This window comes from Ranitomeya imitator, chromosome 2 (assembly GCF_032444005.1).
Source record: "Ranitomeya imitator isolate aRanImi1 chromosome 2, aRanImi1.pri, whole genome shotgun sequence".
Taxonomy (NCBI): Eukaryota; Metazoa; Chordata; class Amphibia; order Anura; family Dendrobatidae; genus Ranitomeya; species Ranitomeya imitator.
In genome coordinates this window covers 109,916,930-109,940,310 of record NC_091283.1, presented here as the reverse complement: position 1 = coordinate 109,940,310, position 23,381 = coordinate 109,916,930, and the positions used below count along the sequence as shown (strand labels likewise).

The 23,381-nt window shown below is 45.4% G+C and overlaps 2 protein-coding genes across 3 annotated transcripts in view; one reads left to right on the top strand and one right to left on the bottom strand.

The window, feature by feature from the left end:
• COL4A6 (collagen type IV alpha 6 chain) overlaps positions 1-18,257 on the bottom strand; it is a 362,338-nt gene extending 344,081 nt beyond the window's left edge. For both annotated transcript variants that reach the window (XM_069747144.1, XM_069747145.1), the window contains exons 1-3: positions 18,204-18,257; positions 17,935-18,083; positions 17,769-17,820 (exon numbers count right to left, since the gene is read on the bottom strand). In XM_069747144.1, the coding sequence (XP_069603245.1) occupies positions 17,769-17,820; positions 17,935-17,945 (63 nt within the window). In that variant the 5' untranslated portion in view covers positions 17,946-18,083; positions 18,204-18,257. The remainder of the gene's footprint in view (positions 1-17,768; positions 17,821-17,934; positions 18,084-18,203) is intronic.
• A 3,632-nt stretch (positions 18,258-21,889) lies between these two features.
• The window catches only part of COL4A5 (collagen type IV alpha 5 chain), a 263,094-nt gene continuing 261,602 nt past the window's right edge, over positions 21,890-23,381 (top strand). Inside the window, exon 1 of the mRNA XM_069747143.1 lies at positions 21,890-22,287. Coding sequence (XP_069603244.1) covers positions 22,207-22,287 — 81 coding nt within the window. The 5' untranslated portion in view covers positions 21,890-22,206. The remainder of the gene's footprint in view (positions 22,288-23,381) is intronic.

Sequence of the window (23,381 nt, the reverse complement as noted above, 5' to 3'; positions counted from 1 at the left end):
AAATGGGGCAAATGTGTGGAGCATCTTATGGGGCCATAATGTATGGAGCATCTTATGGGGCATAATGTGTGGAGCATCTCATGGGGCATAATGTATGGAGCATCTTATGGGGCCATAATGTATGGAGCATCTTATGGGGCATAATGTGTGTAGTATCTCATGGGGCATAATGTGTGGAGCATCTTATCGCGCCATCAACCTTTATGCAGCATTGTATGGGGCAAATGTTTCTATGGAGCATCTTATGGGCCATTATTAACCTTTGTGCAGCATTATATGGGGCATATTTTAATATGGAGCATTATATGGGGCATATTTTGTATGTAGCATCTTATGAGGCCCATCATGAACTTCATGGAGCATTATATGGGGCTCCTGATTCAATATGGATATTCAAAAACACTTAACCTACTGATGTCTCAATTAATTTTACTTTTATTGGTATCTATTTTTATTTTTGACATTTACCGGTAGCTGCTGCATTTTCCACCCTAGGCTTATACTCAAGTCATTAAGTTTTCCCAGTTTTTTGTGGCAACATTAGGGGGGTCGACTTATACTCGGGTCGGCTTATACTCGAGTATATACGGTATGTCTTACAGCCAGTGAAAACCCAAAAGTCATTATCTCAGTAAATTAGAATACTTTATAACACCAGCTTGAAAAAATGATTTTAACATCCGAAATGTTCGCCTACAGAGGGAAGCATGAAGTGCTCTAAAATTTCCTGGTAGACAGCTGCACTGACTTTGGTCTTGATAAAACACAGTGGACCTACACCAGCAGATGACATGGCTCCCCAAACCATCACTGATTGTGGAAACTTCACAGATCTCAAGCAGCTTGGATTGTGGCCTCTCCACTCTTCTTCCAGACTCTGGGACCTTGATTTCCAATGTCTAGTGTGAAGCACTTCATGGTTCCCTCTGCCAACAAGCTTTTTGGAGATGGAAATTTCATTCTCCAGCAAGACTTGTCACCTGTCCACACTGCCAAAAGTACCAATGCCTGGTTTAAAAACAATAGTATCACTGTGCTTGATTGGCCAGCAAACTCGCCTGACCTTAACCCTATAGAGAATCTATGGGGTATTGTCAAGAGGAAGATGAGAGACACCAGACCCAATAATGCAGATGAGCTGAAGGTTGCTATCAAGGCAACCTGGGCTTCCATAACACCTCAGCAGTGCCACAGGCTGATCACCTCCATGCCATGCCATATTGATGCAATAATAGATGCAAAAAGAGCCCCAATCAAGTATTGAGTGCAATTACTGAACATACATTTCAGAAGGCCAACATTTCGGATGTTAAAATCATTTTTTCAAGCTGGTGTTATAAAGTATTCTAATTTACTGAGATAATGACTTTTGGGTTTTCATTGGCTATAAGCCATAATCATCAACATTAACAGAAATAAACACTTGAAATAGATCACTCTGTATGTAATGACTATCTAATAAATGAGTTTCAGTTTTTGTAAAAAAAGAACTGAAATAAATCAACTTTTTGATGATATTCTAATTTTGTGAGATGCACCTGTATCTGTATAAACCATGATTTGGCTGATAAAAGATCATAAGGACTCATCTTGAACAGCACATTGCAACCACATGGTCCATATCTAGAGAGTGTTAGATATGGGACTCAGATGAAATCACAAGTTTATCAATGACACACTAAGCTTAGTTTGGAAAGCCTAATAAAGACTGAGCCAAGCTTTGTTACATCAGCTTAATAAAAAAAGATAATGAGGTTGTGAAGATTTCCATTCTATTTCTACACCTGTTCCATAATAATCAAGTTAATTTTTACTATAAATGATTCTTCAACGTAACAGTCGGAATAAGCGTGTAATGTTCAGTGGAGAAGTATAGATTATTTCCCCCCAAAACAAAATCAGTTTAATGAACATCTTGGAGCCAATTGCCGTAAATCAGTTTAATAACTTATTCCCCAAGATAGTAAATTATTTCCTATTCATAATATTTTGGATAATTTCACAGAAAAAAGTAAGACACTGGGGATACATTGAAATGAACAATTCACCAAAGAAAAACCCAATTTGAAATATATTAAAATGCAACTTTTATTTACTTCATTGAAACGTGAAATAAACACATACCGCCACCAAAGTATCATATTGACACTTATAGAAGATACCTAGGGAGGGCCCTATCCCTATGATATACTGAAATTACCCTACCTGGCAGTGGCGGTTGGCACCCTAGATCATGCGCATTGGCACCCCCGCTCATTGTGGGCTCACTCTGCTGGCCCTGTCTGGATCTGGGAAGAAGGAAAAAGACTCAAAGATAGATGGAAATGTCAGAATTTTAAGTGTAAGGGTCAATTTCTAAAAAGGAGCTCTTTATTTGAAAAGTATTGTTTATCTAGTCATCCCTGTATTCTTCAAAACGGCCTAACAGCGGGGGTTGGCACCCTAAATGTAGGCAGTTTTGAAGAATACAGGGTTGAATAAATAATACTTTCCAAATAAAGAGCTCCTCTGTGGTAACTGACCCTCTGTGGAAATTGACCCCTATAAATCTATAAGTGCCACATATGCACTTAAAATTCTGACATTTCCATCTATCTTTGTGTCTTTTTCCTTCCCCCCAGATCCAGTTATGGCCGACCGGGCCAGCAGGGTGAGCCGACAATGAGTGGGGGCGCCAATGCGCAGGATTTAGGGTGCCAACCTTCGCTGCTAGGTAGGGCAATTTCAGTATATCATAGGGATAGGCCCCTCCCTAGGTATCTTCTATAAGTGTCTATATGATACTTTGGTGGTGGTATGTGTTTATTTCACCTTTTAATGAAGTAAATAAAAGTTGTATTTTAATACATTTTCAAGTTGGAAAACACTGGGGATAATTTACTGATCATTGACTGACTGTGGGCCACCAGCAATCCTAAGATAAGGGCTCTGGAACCCAGGAACAAGGCACTACACACCACTGCCTATCTTGGAGAGGGGTGCACACGCATGACCACCGCTGCATTCATTGTCTATGAGACGACTGGAGAAAATAGAGTACAACACTCATTCCAGTACACCATTCTCAGGATCTCTGGGAGCTCCAGCGGTCTAACCTCCAGCGATCAGAAAGTTTTCACCTTCTATCTTAGGACTAACCCTTTAAAGCCTCAACCACATGATATGGTCACGTACAAGGAGAGGATGTCTTGCTGCAGCACTGTATTTTGCCTTATAAGCAATCCTTCTAGCAGAAAACCATATACTCAATATTTTCTATCATTTAATGTAACGATATTTTTCTAATAGATTTCATAGATATTTATGTAAGAAAAGATCTTCCACTTCTTCCATATGATATAGGAGGCATACAGAAGTGCTTTTTTGGTCTTCTAAGATGCATCGTTACGGTTCGGGATAGCATGGATCCATAATACAGATATGTACATCAGGCCAAAACATATCTAGAAACCTGGTCTCTGAACAAATGAGTTTTAAGACAAAACCCATAACAGGCAAGACACTTGAGAATGTGTTCACATAAAGCTTTCTTCATTTTTTTTCAACTGTGTTTAGCCCTCGACCACATCTAACATCAGGGGAACGAAACACTCTGAAGACTTTTGAAGCACCATATCCTCCCACATACACTTAAATGGAGGGGTTGTAGACATACCAGTCGTGCCTCATCAGGGCATGACGGAAACAATGATAAAACAAGTTAGGCTAGCCATCTTAGGACACACCAGGCAAATAAAGTATGTACCACCCAAAAGTACAAACTAAATCAAAAAGCTAAAACCTCAAAGCTGAAGCTTTAGTGAAGCCTAACACTGCCTATATGACTATTGAGGTGAGGGTACTATTACGTGTCACAGATACGAAGTCATTCGAGTGCAAAGGTAACTTACAGTGTTTATCTGCATTGGTCAGATGATTGTAGGGAAATGTATTTTATATACCGTAGTTCCATTAGCAAAGTGAGGTTAAAAGCAACTCTGTTCCCAGAGTATTCTGCAATGATAATGTGTGCAAAACTGTAAAGCGCTGCGGAATATGTTAGCGCTATATAAAAAAAAATATATATATATATATAGATTATTAGACTGCCCTATCTGTAACGCGTTTCGCCGTGGTTTCCTCACTGCCTGGAAGGTGCTGCTCTTTTCCTGCACATGATTAGAGCCATTGCCATTCTTTACAGTCCTGGAACAACCAGTGAAAGCCAAAACAATAATGACAAAATTCAGTTTTGGTTTGTATCTAAAGATAAAATTATTTCCGAGACCCAGGATTATGCACTAAAGGGAATCTGTCACCCCATTTTTTGCCTATAAGCTGCAGCCACCACCATCAGGGGCTTATCTACAGCATTCTATAATGCTGTAGATAAGCCCCCGATGTAACCTGAAAGATAAGAAAAACAAGTTAGATTATGCTCACCCAGGGGCGGTCCCGGTGCGGTCCAGGTCCAGCGCCTACCATCTTCATACGATGACGTCCTCTTCCTTGCTTTGTGTCGCGGCTCCTGTGCAGGCATACTTTATCTGCCCTGTTGAGGGCAGAACCAGAAACAGAGCAAAGTATTGCAGTGCGCAGGGAAATGTCAGAGAGGCCCGGCGTCTGCGCACTGCAGTACTTTGCTCTGCCCTCAACAGGGCACATCAGTACGCCTGCACAGGAGCCGCGACATGAAGCAAGGAAGAGGACGTCATGGTATGAAGATGGGAGGCGCTGGACCCGGACCTCGCCGGGACCGCACCTGGGTGAGCATAATCTAACTTGTTATTCTCATCTTTCAGGTTACATCGGGGGCTTATCTACAGCATGCTGTAGATAAGCCCCTGATGGCGTTGGCCGAAGCTTATAGGCGAAAAATGGGGTGACAGATTCCCTTTAAAACCTTTATTCAGCTCCTTCACAAGCGTTTTCATTTGCACCCACTGCAGTGATTGTGCAGTATTTTGTGGCTTCAGAAGCACACCTTGATACTGTTCCTGTGATGTTCCGGTCTCACACTGTGTCCTGTACTACAGGCCTCTACCCTTATGGCCAATACTGGGATAAGTTCACAATCTCCTATGCAGGAGAAGATCCAGACCAGTTCAGCACCGTTGCACAAGCCAATAATGTCACAGGGTGATCCAGCAGGAGCTCCAGCCTAACACTGCACTACATACGCCAGTCTACACAGAGGACATGTCTACAAAAGTAAGTCTCCCTGTGATAGTGACATTGCATGAGTGGAGGTGGCTCTGCCAGAACAGTCCAGAGGAGCTCCTTTACATGCCGCCCTCTCCACTGCTCTTGCAGGTAGGTAGGATATGTAACCTATCAGTCTTTACAGAATTTGGAGGCTCAGGAAGGCTGGTACGGGCGAGCTAAGAGTATTGACACTATGCAGATCAGCACTCTTGGGGGCAGCGTTGGGTGGGCATTGGATACCATTGCTCGGAAGAGTGGTAATTTTGCTGCGTTTTAGGTTAGAACTATGAATTAGAGACCATGTAGTTCAAGCTGTCCAAGTATGTCATGTCAACAAAAAGATACTTTGGCGTCTACCGGGCGTCTTTTGAACCTTCCCATTGACTTCTAATTTAATGCAAGGAGCGTCTTCAGAGCAGAAAATGAATGGTCAGCTCACTTTTTAATGTCTTGTCATACTTACATACCTGAAGTGGATAAAAGACGCTCAAAAGACTAAATATATGAAGAGCATGTTGTTTTTACATAGAAATAAATATAATCATTCTTTTGAATATTTTCTGGACACCTTTTTAGGCAGGTTTCAGAGCAGACCGTCGGAAAAAGACATCATGTGCCCATGTCCTAACAGTTACATGGGAGGCTTTGCAGACACATTACAAAAGGGTCCATATTAGTGATGAGCACGCTCGGGTGTCCTCCGAGTATTTTTTAGTGCTCGGAAATTTAATTTTTCTTGCCGCAACGGAATGATTTACATCTGTTAACCAGCATAAGTACATGTGGGATTTGCCTGGTTGCTAGGGAATCCCCACATGTAATCAAGCTGGATAACAGATGTAAATCATTCAGCTGTGGTGATGAAAACTAAATCTCCGAGCACTAAAAAATACTCAAAGGACACTCGAGCGTGCTCGGGAAATCTTGAGTAACGAGTATATTCGCTCATCACTAGTCCCTATGATTTTTTCACATTGAAAATTAGATTGGAAAACGGCCTTTAATTCTGACGATGGTTGAAATGAAGAAGACACGCAGGTTCTTCCAGACAGAAAAACCAACACAGACACAAACATGATCAAAGGGGCTGAGGGGGCAAAGATCTAGACAGTGATGACCAGGCAGCCACTGACTGGGTTACAAATAGAAGCACAGATATAGAAGAGACATAAAAAGTCTGAGATGTCTGGTAGGTACATAAACACATGTGCAAAACACATAGAGAGTATGATGGGTAACTACAGCATAACTGCACAGGTGCAGGTGGGTACTGGCGATGGTGATCACACAGATATGTATTGAGAAATACGCAAGAATTACACAGGGCAGTGATGGCCCTATGGTTACAGGCCCAAGAATAAAGTTATTTTCACATGTTGTGGATTTGCTGTGTGTTTTCAGTCCGTATTTGGTGATGGAAAATCTGCAGATTAAAGTAGCAGCAAATCTCATCTACACATTGAGCAAAATCTCCTTTTGGAAATCGAGCTGCATTGCAGATTTTTAAGTTCACAGCAGGTCAATTCTTTTTGTAGATTTTCAGAGCGGACTCTACCCTTTGCAATGAATGGGGTGAAATGGACCATAAATCCACTACAGAACTGCAATGATTATTATAGTCCCATGTGAACATATCCTGAGTGAGTCATGAGGCAACTGTGTGACAAGCCGTTGAGTGGTGAAGCCAAAATTATTAACCTTGCATCAAATTATAAATAGTCTAAAAAAAAAAAGGCCAAGAATAGTTAACAACTGCCAAAAATGATCAATGTGGAATCCTCCCCGCACAGTAAGGCCATCATCACAGGTGGGCCACCTGGTTCTGTAAAATGTTTATTTGCTTTTATTTAGTTAGATACAATTTGTTGTTTTTATTTGTAATTTAAAAGTTGTATTCATCTTAACCTGACAGATACTTTCCATCTGTTTACTAGAAGTTGAGTAAAAAAAAAACACTCATTTTAGTTTAGTATTATTCTTTATTCCAATGAAAGGTTATTTATAAGTAATAAATTTGAAAACTTTCTTTCCATTGCCAAGAACAATGTAGCAGCATTGTTTCAACAATCCTCTATGACTTCACCTCTGAAAGTCCCCTTTATAACTCACCCTATACTTAGTTGTACTTTTCTTTTAAAGTCTTCATAGAAAAGTATTTGTGCCCAAAAAGCAATGATTGACATGCGCTATATGGACTGGAATTGTATCCGCGATCACAAGTTATATTTCAACTGCTGGTCACAGACATGAGACTACTGTCAGTGGAGCTCACTGATTTTTGTAGGATCTGGAGACAACACCATATACCCAGTATGGTGACCGACAGACACAACATCGAAAGCGTGATCAGAGAGGCTGGAATTCAACACTTCCAATCGGCCGGTCAAGTAAACAGCACTGCACCCAGTAACTGAGCTCGGTGGCTCTGCCTGAATTGACAACATGAGCTGCACAGAGCCCCTGCGGTCAGTTATTGGCTGCAGTGGTTGATATGACATCAGCATTGCAGACTCTAATAACATCGGGATCATCCCTTGACCCGGAGAGGGTGAATAAAGCAAAGTTTATTTACAAAAAGCAAACAAAAAAAAAACTGCAAAAAAACAAGAACAAACTGCAACTTGGGTTCGGTGGTTTTTCAAAAACAGAAAACCCCTTTGGCTGCCATCACACTAGCAGTATTTGGTCAGTATTTTACATCAGTATTTGTAAGCCAAAACCAGGAGTGGGTGATAAATGCAGAAGTGGTGCATATGTTTCTATTATACTTTTCCTCTATTTGTTCCACTCCTGGTTTTGGCTTAGGCCGGTTTCACACGTCAGTGGCTCCGGTACGTGAGGTGACAGATGTTGTCCGTGTGCAGTCCGTGTGCCGTGCAGGAGACAGCGCTACTGTAAGCGCTGTCCCCCCCGCGTGTGATGCTGAAGCCCCATTCATTTCTTCTCTCCAGCAGCGTTTGCTGGAAAGAAGGAATGAATAATCTTTTTTTTATTTATTTTTGTTTTTAAAATAAAGTTGCCGGTAATCTGCCCCCTCCCACCGCCTGTGCGCCCCCCCGCTGGCATTAAAATACTTACCCAGCTCCCTCGGCGCTTACATCCTCTCAGCGTCGCTGCTTGTCCTGTATGAGCGGTCACGTGGTGCCGCACATTACAGTGATGAATATGCGGCTCCACCTCCCATAGGGGTGGAGCCGCATATTCATTACTGTAATAAGAAGCACAACGTGACCGCTCATGCAGGACAAGCAGCGACGCTGAGAGGATGTAAGCGCCGAGGGAGCTGGGTAAGTATTTTAATGCCAGCGGAGGGGCGCACAGGGGGTGGGAGGGGGCAGATTACTGGCAACTTTATTTTAAAAACAAAAATAAATTAAAAAAAAAAGATTATTCATTCCTTCTTTCCAGTGAACGCTGCTGGGAAGAAGGGTTGAATACCGGCTTCAGCACCGCACGCAGGGGACAGAGCTTAACACTAGCGCTGTCTCCTGCACGGTCCGTGTGGTCCTCATTCGGCACATGGGCGGCACACGGCTGCCGCACGTGTGCCACACTGATGTTCAACGTAAGCGCACGGACACAGATAATTCCGGTATTCCGGTACCGGAATTATCTGGACGTGTGAGACTGGCCTTACAGATGCTGATGTAAAATACTGACCAAATACTGCTAGTGTGACAACAGCCTTCAAGTGTTTGGTTTTTTTGTGTGTGTGCAGGGCAGATGTTAAAGGGTTTATCCAGGACTATTATCCAGGACTATATTATTTTGTTACTATGACTCAAAAAAACAAACAGGCATAACTAACTAAATGAAAAAAAAAAAAAAATGTATTTTTATTTTTTCATCGTCTTTCCCAGTTCCACCCATTTTGGTAAAGATGGGTGAAAGTAAGGTGAAAACCACAAAAGTTGCAAAAAATTAGAGAAACCTCGAGTTGTGCTAAATTACATCTGCTAATTACCTTTGTGTTTTTCATTAGATTTTCTGGCAAAAATATTTTCATTATTCAGGACCATGATGTTCGATTTCAAATCACAATTAAGGTGCATGGAACTGTCATGGGGATCTTTACAAATAAACATGGGGGTTTTGAAACAAAAATACCAAAAATACATAGAATAGAATCCTGCCAGATACAGACAATATATATATATATATATATATATATATATATATATGTATATATATACACACATACATATATATATATATATATATATATATATATATATATATATATATATATATATATATATATATATATATATACATATATATATACATAGAAGACTTGGTCTTTATTTTGGGAAGGCACTGAAGTTAATTTCTACTCCTTCACCAACCACCTCTCCAACAACATATCTAATCTCTATGACTATTTTAATTCTAAAAATCCACAGAATATTTTAACCTAATATCATCAGAATGTACAGGAGTGATCACAAAACTTATATTAAGTTACTAAAGTTCTGATTTCAATAAATGGAAAAATAAAAAAACATTCCACATGGTCATTTCTAATGTTTCTAATTACTCCAACTATGAGAATTTTATTTCTCAAATTTATGCAATGTTTAAAAAAAAGTGTGAGGAAAAGAAACTATCTGCTGGACATTATTAATGGTGCTTTCCTGAGAGCCAAGGATTTGTCACACCTAGAATGTGTCTTCCTCATTATACATCATCAATGCAGGACAAAACAAAGGGAATATTGTTGGAATTTCATCTTAACTTTCAATCATTTCCATCAAAACATCAGAAGGAAATCACAGGAACACTCGTATATAATTCTCAGTGACCCTTATTTATTAAAAAGTCCTCCCAAAAATCCAAATTTAACATTCAGATGAGCCTGAACATTAAAACCTTTCCAAGCAGCGAGTACCGAGATCAATTAAGGGTAGAGTGTCACCCCCAAAGCTCAGTTTAAACTAATCAGATGGGTGACTTCACCCCTATAATAATCACGCCTGCTTAGCGTTCTTAGCTTTGATCATCCAAAAAACGATCTTTAAAGGGAACCTGTCACCCCGAAAATCGGGGGTGAGGTAATCCCACCGGCATCAGGGGCTTATCTGCAGCATTCTATAATGCTGTAGATAAGCCCCCGATGTTACCTGAAAAAGGAGAAAAAGACGTTAGATTATACTCACCCAGGGGCGGTCCCGCTGCTGGTCTGGTCAGATGGGCGTCTCCGGTCCGCTGCGTCGCCTTCCATCTTCTTTCCATGACGTCCTCTTCTGATCTTCAGCCACGGCTCCGGCGCAGGCGTACTTTGCTCTGCCCTGTTGAGGGCAGAGGATAGTACAGCAGTGCGCAGGCGCCGGAAAGGTCAGAGGCTCGGCGCCTGCGCACTGCAGTACTTTGTCTGCCCTCAACAGGGCAGAGCAAAGTACGCCTGCGCCGGAGCCGTGGCCGAAGATCAGAAGAGGACGTCATGGAAAGAAGATGGGAGGCGCCGCAGCGGACCGCAGACGCCCATCTGACCAGACCAGCAGCGGGACCGCCCCTGGGTGAGTATAATCTAACGTCTTTTTCTCCTTTTTCAGGTAACATCGGGGGCTTATCTACAGCATTACAGAATGCTGCAGATAAGCCCCTGATGCCGGTGGGATTACCTCACCCGCGATTTTCGGGGTGACAGGTTCCCTTTAATCATTATGCATATGTGGGTGCTCTGCCGGAGCGGACATATCATTGGGGCAACCTGTGCAGCTGCACAGAGGCCCAATAAATAAGGGGGCCACGACAATCCCCAAAACATGTGGGCTGTTAGACTACAAAGGACCCTCATACTATTATTGCATAGGAGCCCTTTTCTGTCTATGCCAGTGGTGCTCTGGGCACCCTCAGCATGGCTAAAACCCCAATGCCCCATTCTACTTGTCCTCCCTTGTTGACTGACAGCGCTGCCTGAACCGAAAACTCAGCGATGTGTACACACTGATCCTGCAAGGGCACAGCGCACACACTGTCAATGCAGGAGTAGGTACCCAGACATTCATCTCTCCTGTCTGCCCAGAAATCATCTGTGGTTATTGATCCAAATTACCCATCTTTTCTTAACCATGCCCAGTATTCAGCTGTGGTTATTGGTTCACACTAGCAATTAACCGACAAGGAAATACAATTCAAAAAACATTAGAGAAAAAAGGCAGTCTTACTTATCAACACCAGGTCATCGTACCAAAGCAACACAAGCTTTGGTGCGGTTACCTGGTATTAGTAAATAAGGCTGCCATTTATCTGTGATCTTTATTGGTCCACGCTAGCCATCTCTCACTATGCCCAGTAATCAGAAGGGCTGTTGGTCCACACTAGCCATCTCTCACTATGCCCAGTAATCAGAGGGGGCTGTTGGTCCACGCTAGCCATCTCTCACTATGCCCAGTAATCAGAGGGGGCTGTTGGTCCACACTAGCCATCTCTCACTATGCCAGTAATCAGAGGGGGCTGTTGGTCCACACTAGCCATATCTCACTATGCCCAGTAATCAGAGGGGGCTGTTGGTCCACACTAGCCATCTCTCACTATGCCCAGTAATCAGAGGGGGCTGTTGGTCCACACTAGCCATATCTCACTATGCCAGGAATCAGAGGGGGCTGTTGGTCCACACTAGCCATATCTCACTATGCCCAGTAATCAGAGGGGCTGTTGGTCCACACTAGCCATCTCTCACTATGCCCAGTAATCAGAGGGGGCTGTTGGTCCACACTAGCCATCTCTCACTATGCCCAGTAATCAGAAGGGGCTGTTGGTCCACGCTAGCCATCTCTCACTATGCCCAGTCATCAGAAGGGGCTGTTGGTCCACGCTAGCCATCTCTCACTATGCCCAGTAATCAGAGGGGCTGTTGGTCCACACTAGCCATATCTCACTATGCCCAGTAATCAGAGGGGGCTGTTGGTCCACGCTAGCCATCTCTCACTATGCCCAGTAATCAGAGGTGGCAATTGGTCCACGCTAGCCATCTCTCACTATGCCCAGTAATCAGAGGGGCTGTTGGTCCACACTAGCCATATCTCACTATGCCCAGTAATCAGAGGGGCTGTTGGTCCACACTAGCCATCTCTCACTATGCCCAGTAATCAGAGGGGGCTGTTGGTCCACACTAGCCATCTCTCACTATGCCCAGTAATCAGAGGGGGCTGTTGGTCCACACTAGCCATCTCTCACTATGCCCAGTAATCAGAGGGGGCTGTTGGTCCACACTAGCCATCTCTCACTATGCCCAGTAATCAGAAGGGGCTGTTGGTCCACACTAGCCATCTCTCACTATGCCCAGTAATCAGAGGGGGCTGTTGGTCCACACTAGCCATCTCTCACTATGCCCAGTAATCAGAAGGGGCTGTTGGTCCACACTAGCCATCTCTCACTATGCCCAGTAATCAGAAGGGGCTGTTGGTCCACACTAGCCATCTCTCACTATGCCCAGTAATCAGAGGGGGCTGTTGGTCCACACTAGCCATCTCTCACTATGCCCAGTAATCAGAGGGGGCTGTTGGTCCACACTAGCCATCTCTCACTATGCCCAGTAATCAGAGGGGGCTGTTGGTCCACACTAGCCATCTCTCACTATGCCCAGTAATCAGAAGGGGCTGTTGGTCCACGCTAGCCATCTCTCACTATGCCCAGTAATCAGAAGGGGCTGTTGGTCCACGCTAGCCATCTCTCACTATGCCCAGTAATCAGAGGTGGCAGTTGGTCCACGCTAGCCATCTCTCACTATGCCCAGTAATCAGAGGGGCTGTTGGTCCACACTAGCCATATCTCACTATGCCCAGTAATCAGAAGGGGCTGTTGGTCCACGCTAGCCATCTCTCACTATGCCCAGTAATCAGAGGTGGCTGTTGGTCCACGCTAGCCATCTCTCACTATGCCCAGTAATCAGAGGTGGCTGTTGGTCCACGCTAGCCATCTCTCACTATGCCCAGTAATCAGAAGGGGCTGTTGGTCCACGCTAGCCATCTCTCACTATGCCCAGTAATCAGAAGGGGCTGTTGGTCCACGCTAGCCATCTCTCCCTATGCCCAGTAATCAGAGGTGGCTGTTGGTCCACGCTAGCCATCTCTCACTATGCCCAGTAATCAGAGGTGGCTGTTGGTCCACGCTAGACATCTCTCACTATGCCCAGTAATCAGAGGGGGCTGTTGGTCCACACTAGCCATCTCTCACTATGCCCAGTAATCAGCGGGGGCTGTTGGTCCACGCTAGCCATCTCTTACTATGCCAGTAATCAGAAAGGGCTGTTGGTCAACACTAGCCATCTCTTACTATGCCAGTAATCAGAAAGGGCTGTTGGTCCACACTAGCCATCTCTCACTATGCCAGTAATCAGAAGGGGCTGTTGGTCCACGCTAGCCATCTCGAACTATTATCAGTAATCAGAGGGGGCTGTTGGTCAACACTAGCCATCTCTCACTATGCCAGTAATCAGAAAGGGCTGTTGGTCAACACTAGCCATCTCTCACTATGCCCAGTAATCAGAGGGGGCTGTTCGTCCACGCTAGCCATCTCTCACTATGCCCAGTAATCAGAGGAGGCTGTTGGTCCATGCTAGCCATCTCTCACTATGCCCAGTAATCAGAGGGGGCTGTTGGTCCACACTAGCCATCTCTCACTATGCCCAGTAATCAGAGGGGGCTGTTGGTCCACGCTAGCCATCTCTCACTATGCCCAGTAATCAGAAGGGGCTGTTGGTCCACGCTAGCCATCTCTCACTATGCCAGTAATCATAGGGGGCTGTTGGTGCACAATACACATCTGGTCAAACACTATCCAGCTTTCCACGCACAAATACCCAGCTTTGCCTAGCCATCGGTTGCTTTTGTTCAAAGTAGTGGACCAGGTCCTTTATTTCACCTGGTCCACTACTTTGTTAGTGATGATGACCTTTATTAGGATGAGTCGTAAATATCAGATTAGTGGAACAACACTTCAGATACCACCTGGCGCGACCCCTAGTATGTTGTCTACTGCATTTTTTGCTGTATCTGATTAAGGAAACTTGTTTCGAAACACATTGTAATTTAAGACTAATAAATATGAGATTAGTTAATACCTTTTGAGCTTAGTTTGCTTTAACTATAAGAAAAGAGTCGCGCCAGTTTAGAATTGTTACCTACACATCATAAAGAGAACCTGTCAGCATGATTCATGAAGGTAAAGGTATGAACATAATGGCGCTGTCATACCTTTAGTGAAGATATCTGCAATGTTGTTTTTCTTTAATCCGCTTTTGAAGTTTTTGGGTAATAAGATTTTGGTGCACAGGGGCAGGACACTCCAACCCCAGTGTCTGAATGACAAGTAACCGACTTGTGAATCACCTGCTTACTGTTTGAAATTTTGTGCCGGTGACGTCCTTGCCGCAGGCGGTACCTGCACAGAATGCTTTCCCAGTGGTCTTCAATAAAATGGTGCCAGTTTCGGAACATGGGAAGATTGAGAGTTCGTCTCTATGACATGTCTCCAGTAAGTAAATGAGCCAAAATCTCAATCTGCGCATGCACCACCACGGACACCATTTTACTGAAGACTACCGGGAAAGCAATCAGCGAATGCGCTGCTACCAGCGCCCTTTTATTAAACACCACCAGAAAGTCAATCTGCGTATGCACCCCCACCCCTGCCGTGGAAAGTACAGTGCTGGTGCAAAATTTTAAATAGGATGCAGCTCATTGATGAAGCAGTGACCTATCAATCAGACACTAGAGGCAGGTAGAGGGGCTAGGGCAGGAGCCGAAGACCCAACCCACAGTCCTGCCACTGTGCACCTAAATCTTATTACCTGACAACTTCAAGTGAGGATAAAAAAAACTAATGGTATCTATCTAATCTGTATAACAGCGCCATTGTGGCCATGCCTTTACTTTAACTTACAAAATTGTGCTGACAGGTTCTCTTTATAGGATCTGTCAGCAGGTTTTGCTATGCAATCTGAGGACAGCATGAGATAAAGGTTAAAACACAGATTGCAACAATGTGTAACTTGTCAAGCTGTGAGCTGTTGTTTACTTATAGTGACGGTTTTATCACCAGGACATTATCATTGCTGTGACTAAAGGTACCTTCACACTGAACGATATTGCTAGCGATCCGTGACGTTGCAGCGTCTTGGCTAGCGATATCGTTCAGTTTGACAGGCAGCAGCGATCAGGATCCTGCTGTGATGTCGTTGGTCGCTGCAGAAAGTCCAGAACTTTATTTAGTCGCTGGACTCCCTGCAGACATCGCTGAATCGGCGTGTGTGACACCGATTCAGCGATGTCTTCACTGGTAACCAGGGTAAACATCGGGTTACTAAGCGCAGGGCCGCACTTAGTAACCTGATGTTTACCCTGGTTACCAGCGTAAACGTAAAAAAAACAAACACTACATACTTACATTCCGGTGTCTGTCCTCCGGCGCTGTGTTTCTCTGCACTGTGAGTGCCGGCCAGCCGGAAAGCACAGCGGTGATGTCACCGCTGTGCTTTCCGGCTGGCGCTCACAGTCAGTGCAGAGAAGCACAGCGCCGGGGGACAGACACCGGAATGTAAGTATGTAGTGTTTTTTTTTTTTTACGCTTACGCTGGTAACCAGGGTAAACATCGGGTTACTAAGCGCGGCCCTGCATGGCTGTGAAAAAGATCGTCAGATCGAAACGCGTTGCCGTATAGCCCTTCATGTGCAGGGGCACCTACCGGAGGGAGCTTGGTTATTCTATGTGTGTGGATTTTATCTTTTGGAATTCAATAAATATTACCGTATTTTAGGAGCTGGATCTCAATCCCTTTTTTTTTTCCTTGGATAACCCGATGTTTACCCTGGTTACCCTGGGACCGGCATCGTTTGTCGCTGGAGAGCTGTCTGTGTGACAGCTCTCCAGCAACCACACAGCGACGCTGCAGCGATCGGGATCGTTGTCTAGATCGCTGCAGCGTCGCTAAATGTGATGGTACCTTAACTGGTACGCTAGAATTGGTGCATTGGTTTGACTCCGCCCCTCCTGTAATTAGCAGGTCACTCTCTATAGACAATGTGCATAGAGGGCTTGGTGGGGTTAGCTTTCTCAGCACTGCTGCATTCTAGATCTCTCTGATTGTGTCACAACTGATGCACCCAGTAAACTAAGTAACACATCTTTGGCTTTAGGGTCTCTTTTCCTACATCATGCTGCTCTCAGATGAGGTAGCAAAACCCTGATGATAGAATTTATTTTTAATGTATAAGGACTAAGAATGAGAATAGCTACTTACATAATGGTCAAAAAGTAACTATTCACAAGTCACACACTGCAGAGCTGAAAGAAGGATATTTCATCACAGCACCATGAGAGTTAGGCTATGTTCACATGTACAGTAGTTATTTGCGTTTCTGAATCCATTTTGGAATTTAAAAAAAAATGGAAATAAAATGTAGCACTAACAGTATCCAATCATTTGAAAGGGGACAGAAATGTCTTAAAGTGCCTTAAATTTTCTTCCTTTCCAGCTGCAATCTGTTTTTCAGCTGGATCAAAAATCATATTCTCCCTAACTTTTTTGTCTGTCGGATAACAACTGATTCTTTTTTTTTTTTAACAATGAAGTCTATGGTAGATGGATGATGATGGCTAGTCATCCGTTAGGTCTGCTTTTTTAGTATTGCACATGTCCAGAACACTACAGGTCTTCTGCAACACCTCTATTAAAACTATTCCATTGCAAATGGAACAAAAACAGATACAAAACGAAAACCAAAATGTCGTTTTTTAACCAAATTCATTTTTTTTTAAAAGATGGATCCTTTGCTTTTCATTTTGCATCCGTTTTTGCTCCATGTGTAAAAGAATCCAGTTGTTTTACTTAATACTGGTTCCGTTACAGACGCGTGACAACCAAACATGTGAACAAAAGCTAATCCTTAATCAATATACATATTGATTTTACAATAAGTAGCATTTAAATAGTTGCAACATGCATAATACATATGTGCAAAACCTATAGCTATGGTGCCTATAGGTGAAATGGGTACGCCCATCACTTATATGGTTAGATCTATCAATGAAAGGATATTAATAACAGCGAGCGGCTCATATTAATAATATCCGTGTCTGTGATCAGCGTATTGATATATGTGCTATGTACTGTTCTGACCATAGCAAGGGAAGCAGCATCTCGTACTCATATTAGGGACTGGGATTTTACATTTTCTAGTAAATTTGGATTTTTTAGCAATTGTCAAAGTAGGTAACTGTCCATAGAGAATGGAAAAGAGTGCAGATAGTGTGAATTGGACGTGCCCAAAAAAACAAAGACTCACTTTAGAGAAAAATTAAGCAAAATTACATTTTTTTAACATTTAGTAAATTTTTTTTTTTAGTAAATTTTTTAGTTGATTTTGTTTCCGTTCCTATAAGTGTGAAATGCGAATGGCAGACAGCAGTATCCCACCCTATACTGTAGCCACCGCCGCATGAAGCCACACTGGGCACATCCCAGCTCGTACAGGCTGTAGGGGGACGTTTAACCCCTTCAGTCGTGGAAAGTGGGTCCCAATGCCATCAGAACATATCATAGGTGCCTCCACTGAGGGACAGACTACAAAAAATGGACTCACCGCTTGTACTAAATCCGCAGCAAAGCAGGCAGCAAACACCAGCAGGCAAATTCTGCAAGGCAAACACATTGCAGAACATTACACCTGGGGCTCACAGTGTGGCGCCCCCCACCCTCACCTGGCTACACGGAGAAGTCATGCCCAGGAAAGTCACCACAGTACTCACCGTGCCCTCATCTCCTAGTCCCTGGCTGGCTGGCTGGCAGCCTCCCCTGCTTTCTTCTTGCAGCTACAGTGGTCTCTCCCGGGGGCTCATTGAAAGCGTCTTCACAGAACTCGGAAAAGTTAGTGCAGCGGGGGTGTCCCAGGGGAGAACTGCAACAAAGGGAAGACGGCCAAAGGGGGTTAATACGGAGCGGACTGACGCGAGGACGGGCAGAGTTCCCGCACAGGTCGGGACACGGAGCCGAGGAAGGACCGGCTGCGCACACTTACTCGCCTCAGCTCGGAGCACGGCTTGCTTCCATACACTGTACGGGCAGGCTGAGGTTACATGGAGGAGGGGCGGGGCCGGCCTGTCAGTCACAGCTCTGACCGGGTCTGGGGAAGGCTGAGGAGACTGCTGCACCCATAGGAAATAATACAGTGTAGGGCACAGATAGCAATAGGTCTGTCAGGTAGGACATAGGGACATGGCAGGAGCAGGGCATGTGAGGGGTATAACTGCTCCCCCCCCATTATATGCACAGACATGGCAGGAGCAGGGCATGTGAGGGTATAACTGCCCCCCCATTATATGCACAGACATGGCAGGAGCAGGGCATGTGAGGGTATAACTGCCCCCCCATTATATGCACAGACATGGCAGGAGCAGGGCATGTGAGGGTATAACTGCCCCCCCATTATATGCACAGACATGGCAGGAGCAGGGCATGTGAGGGGTATAACTGCTCCCCCCCCCATTATATGCACAGACATGGCAGGAGCAGGGCATGTGAGGGGTATAACTGTTCCCCCCCCATTATATGCACAGACATGGCAAGAGCAGGGCATGTGAGGGTATAACTGCTCCCCCCCCATTATATGCACAGACATGGCAAGAGCAGGGCATGTGAGGGGTATAACTGCTCCCCCCCCCATTATATGCACAGACATGGCAAGAGCAGGGCATGTGAGGGTATAACTGCCCCCCCATTATATGCACAGACATGGCAGGAGCAGGGCATGTGAGGGTATAACTGCCCCATTATATGCACAGACATGGCAGGAGCAGGGCATGTGAGGGTATAACTGCCCCCCCATTATATGCACAGACATGGCAGGAGCAGGGCATGTGAGGGTATAACTGCCCCCCCATTATATGCACAGACATGGCAGGAGCAGGGCATGTGAGGGTATAACTGCCCCCCCATTATATGCACAGACATGGCAGGAGCAGGGCATGTGAGGGGTATAACTGTTCCCCCCCCATTATATGCATAGACATGGCAGGAGCAGGGCATGTGAGGGTATAACTGCCCCATTATATGCACAGACATGGCAGGAGCAGGGCATGTGAGGGTATAACTGCCCCCCCATTATATGCACAGACATGGCAGGAGCAGGGCGTGTGAGGGGTATAACTGTTCCCCCCCCCATTATATGCACAGACATGGCAGGAGCAGGGCATGTGAGGGTATAACTGCCCCCCCATTATATGCACAGACATGGCAGGAGCAGGGCATGTGAGGGTATAACTGCCCCCCCATTATATGCACAGACATGGCAGGAGCAGGGCGTGTGAGGGTATAACTGCCCCCCCATTATATGCACAGACATGGCAGGAGCAGGGCATGTGAGGGTATAACTGCCCCCCCCATTATATGCACAGACATGGCAGGAGCAGGGCATGTGAGGGGTATAACTGTTCCCCCCCCATTATATGCACAGACATGGCAGGAGCAGGGCATGTGAGGGTATAACTGCCCCCCCATTATATGCACAGACATGGCAGGAGCAGGGCATGTGAGGGTATAACTGCCCCCCCATTATATGCACAGACATGGCAGGAGCAGGGCATGTGAGGGTATAACTGCCCCCCCATTATATGCACAGACATGGCAGGAGCAGGGCATGTGAGGGTATAACTGCCCCCCCATTATATGCACAGACATGGCAGGAGCAGGGCATGTGAGGGTATAACTGCCCCCCCATTATATGCACAGACATGGCAGGAGCAGGGCATGTGAGGGTATAACTGCCCCCCCATTATATGCACAGACATGGCAGGAGCAGGGCATGTGAGGGTATAACTGCCCCATTATATGCACAGACATGGCAGGAGCAGGGCATGTGAGGGTATAACTGCCCCATTATATGCACAGACATGGCAGGAGCAGGGCATGTGAGGGTATAACTGCCCCATTATGTGCACAGACATGGCAGGAGCAGGGCATGTGAGGGTATAACTGCCCCATTGTGTGCACAGACATGGCAAGAGCAGGGCACGTGAGGGTATAACTGCGCCATTGTGTGCACAGACATGGCAGGAGCAGGGCATGTGAGGGTATACCTGCCCCATTGTTGCACAGACATGGCAGGAGCAGGGCATGTAAGGGTATAACTGCCCCATTATATGCACAGACATGGCAGGAGCAGGGCATGTAAGGGTATAACTGCCCCATTGTGTGCACAGACATGGCAGGAGCAGGGCATGTGAGGGTATAACTGCCCCATTATATGCACAGACATGGCAGGAGCAGGGCATGTGAGGGTATAACTGCCCCATTATATGCACAGACATGGCAGGAGCAGGGCATGTGAGGGTATACCTGCCCCATTGTGTGCACAGACATGGCAGGAGCAGGGCATGTGAGGGTATAACTGCCCCATTATATGCACAGACATGGCAGGAGCAGGGCATGTGAGGGTATAACTGCCCCATTATGTGCACAGACATGGCAGGAGCAGGGCATGTGAGGGTATAACTGCCCCATTGTGTGCACAGACATGGCAAGAGCAGGGCACGTGAGGGTATAACTGCGCCATTGTGTGCACAGACATGGCAGGAGCAGGGCATGTGAGGGTATACCTGCCCCATTGTTGCACAGACATGGCAGGAGCAGGGCATGTAAGGGTATAACTGCCCCATTATATGCACAGACATGGCAGGAGCAGGGCATGTAAGGGTATAACTGCCCCATTGTGTGCACAGACATGGCAGGAGCAGGGCATGTGAGGGTATAACTGCCCCATTATATGCACAGACATGGCAGGAGCAGGGCATGTGAGGGTATAACTGCCCCATTATATGCACAGACATGGCAGGAGCAGGGCATGTGAGGGTATACCTGCCCCATTGTGTGCACAGACATGGCAGGAGCAGGGCATGTGAGGGTATAAGTGCCCCATTGTGTGCACAGACATGGCAGGAGCAGGTCATGTAAGGGTATAACTGCCCCATTATATGCACAGACATGGCAGGAGCAGGGCATGTGAGGGTATAACTGCCCCATTGTGTGCACAGACATGGCAGGAGCAGGGCATGTAAGGGTATAACTGCCCCATTATATGCACAGACATGGCAGGAGCAGGGCATGTGAGGGTATACCTGCCCCATTGTGTGCACAGACATGGTAGGAGCAGGGCATGTGAGGGTATACCTGTCCCATTGTGTGCACAGACATGGCAGGAGCAGGGCATGTGTGGGGTATAACTTCCACCTTGTGTGCACAGACATGGCAGGAGCAGGGCATGTGAGGGTATAACTGCCCCATTGTGTGCACAGACATGGCAGGAGCAGGGCATGTGTGGGGTATAACTTCCACCTTGTGTGCACAGACATGGCAGGAGCAGGGCATGTGAGGGTATAACTGCCCCATTGTGTGCACAGACATGGCAGGAGCAGGGCATGTGAGGGATAACTGCCCCATTATGTGCACAGACATGGCAGGAGCAGGGCATGTGTGTTGCACCACTTCCACCTTGGCTGCTTCTTCTAACAGACAGCTCAGTAAAGGATGTATATTAGTTTTCAATTACAGGTTCAGGTCCCTCCGCAGACAAAAAAAAAAAAAAAGTTCCCTCTCTGGAAATGGCATGCTGTGTCTTAATAAGACAGTGGGCGGGAGTGGGTGTTGGGAGTGGGTGGGCTGTAGCAGGAGGCTGGGGTCACTATCACCAGAGGGGAAAAAAATCCAAGGAGTCTCTCCATTATTTTTGTGAAAAGGCTGTAGAGAGGCCACAGCTATCAGTGAGCTGCAGGTTTCTTTAGCCTAGGGGAGATGCTGACGCGGAGGGATTTATGAGAAAATAGTGCGCCTCGTAACTTCACTAGGAAAAAAAAGTTTAGCAGTTCTTTGCAGAAGTCAGCAGCATAGCCCAGGTCCGGGGTGGCCCCTGCTCACTGTGTGTTGCCGCATCTCCTCCTCTGCCTGGGCGTTTAGCATAATATGTCAGATCCTCAGCCTCTGCCTTGTCATTGGAGCCGGTGTTGAGACATTTCAGGGGGACCTGAAGAATGAGGTTGGGGCATTTGCACAGGCTCGCTGTCCTCGCCTTGGTGCTGCTGGTGCACTGGGTGCAGAATGCAGACTCTGCGGTAAGTACCGTCTTCTCTTGCCTTCTTCTGTGCAATGCAGGGGCTATGGACATGTTGGAGGGGGTGCTGGCTGTCTTATATTTATAAACCTTGTAACTCAAACCCTCTGTGATTCTGTTTAAAAATAGTGGATTGTGACCTCACCATGACAAGGAAGAGGCAGGGGCTATTTATGTCATTTTGGGAGAAAATGTAGCAAACCTGGATCTTAATTTTATTCACTATTGTTTCTATAGATGAGTCTATTTTTTGGCTTTTTTAGGACCTTTTGCTGACAGCTCTGACCCCACAGGAGGCACAGCACACTATGGATATTTCAGTTCTGATGCTTTTCTCTGTGAATGATACATTCTCTTTTTCTTAAATATTGGGATGATTTTTATTTAGTGTCAGATAAACTTTTCCTGCTATTTCCTGGTCATGAATATAAGATGGGTTCAGTGACCCTATAATGTTCTGCATCTCTGGTTTCTATGAAAAGAGCAAACAATATATATTTTTTATCAATGTAGGCATAAAAGAAGGATAGCCTTAAAGCCCTCCACATTTATATCCACCAGCCGCCCTCCCAGTGTAGGCGCTCTCTGACTTCATATACACTTTATGCCACTAATCTGCATCCTATAATGCTCCAAATGTTGTAAAACTACAACTCCCGGCCTGGAACTGTCGTGACATGCTGGGAACTGTAGTTTTAGGACACCTGGAAAGCTCCAGGTTACAACCTTATGCCTGATACGGTCAATCCCATTTAGCATCTCTATTAGATTCTCACTTTCCAAAGTAATCTTTGCGCTGCATACCTAGATAATGTATGAGAAGACGTGATTGTCGGGGATCAACACGTATCATCACAGTTATTCTTCATTGTCACCATCACATTGTCTAGTCTCCTGTACATAACATATGAGAAATCGCTGTAGACACCAAGACTATCGCTCTATCCTGCTGCCGCAGGACCGACTTCCTATCTATATCTGTGCGAAATAGGTTTATGGAAGTCGGTTTCATTAGGAGGAGACTGTTATCTCTATGGTACTTCAGTAAGAGCAGCTGAAAGGCTGGACTGCTGAGCAGGTTAGGCCTCTAAGTGC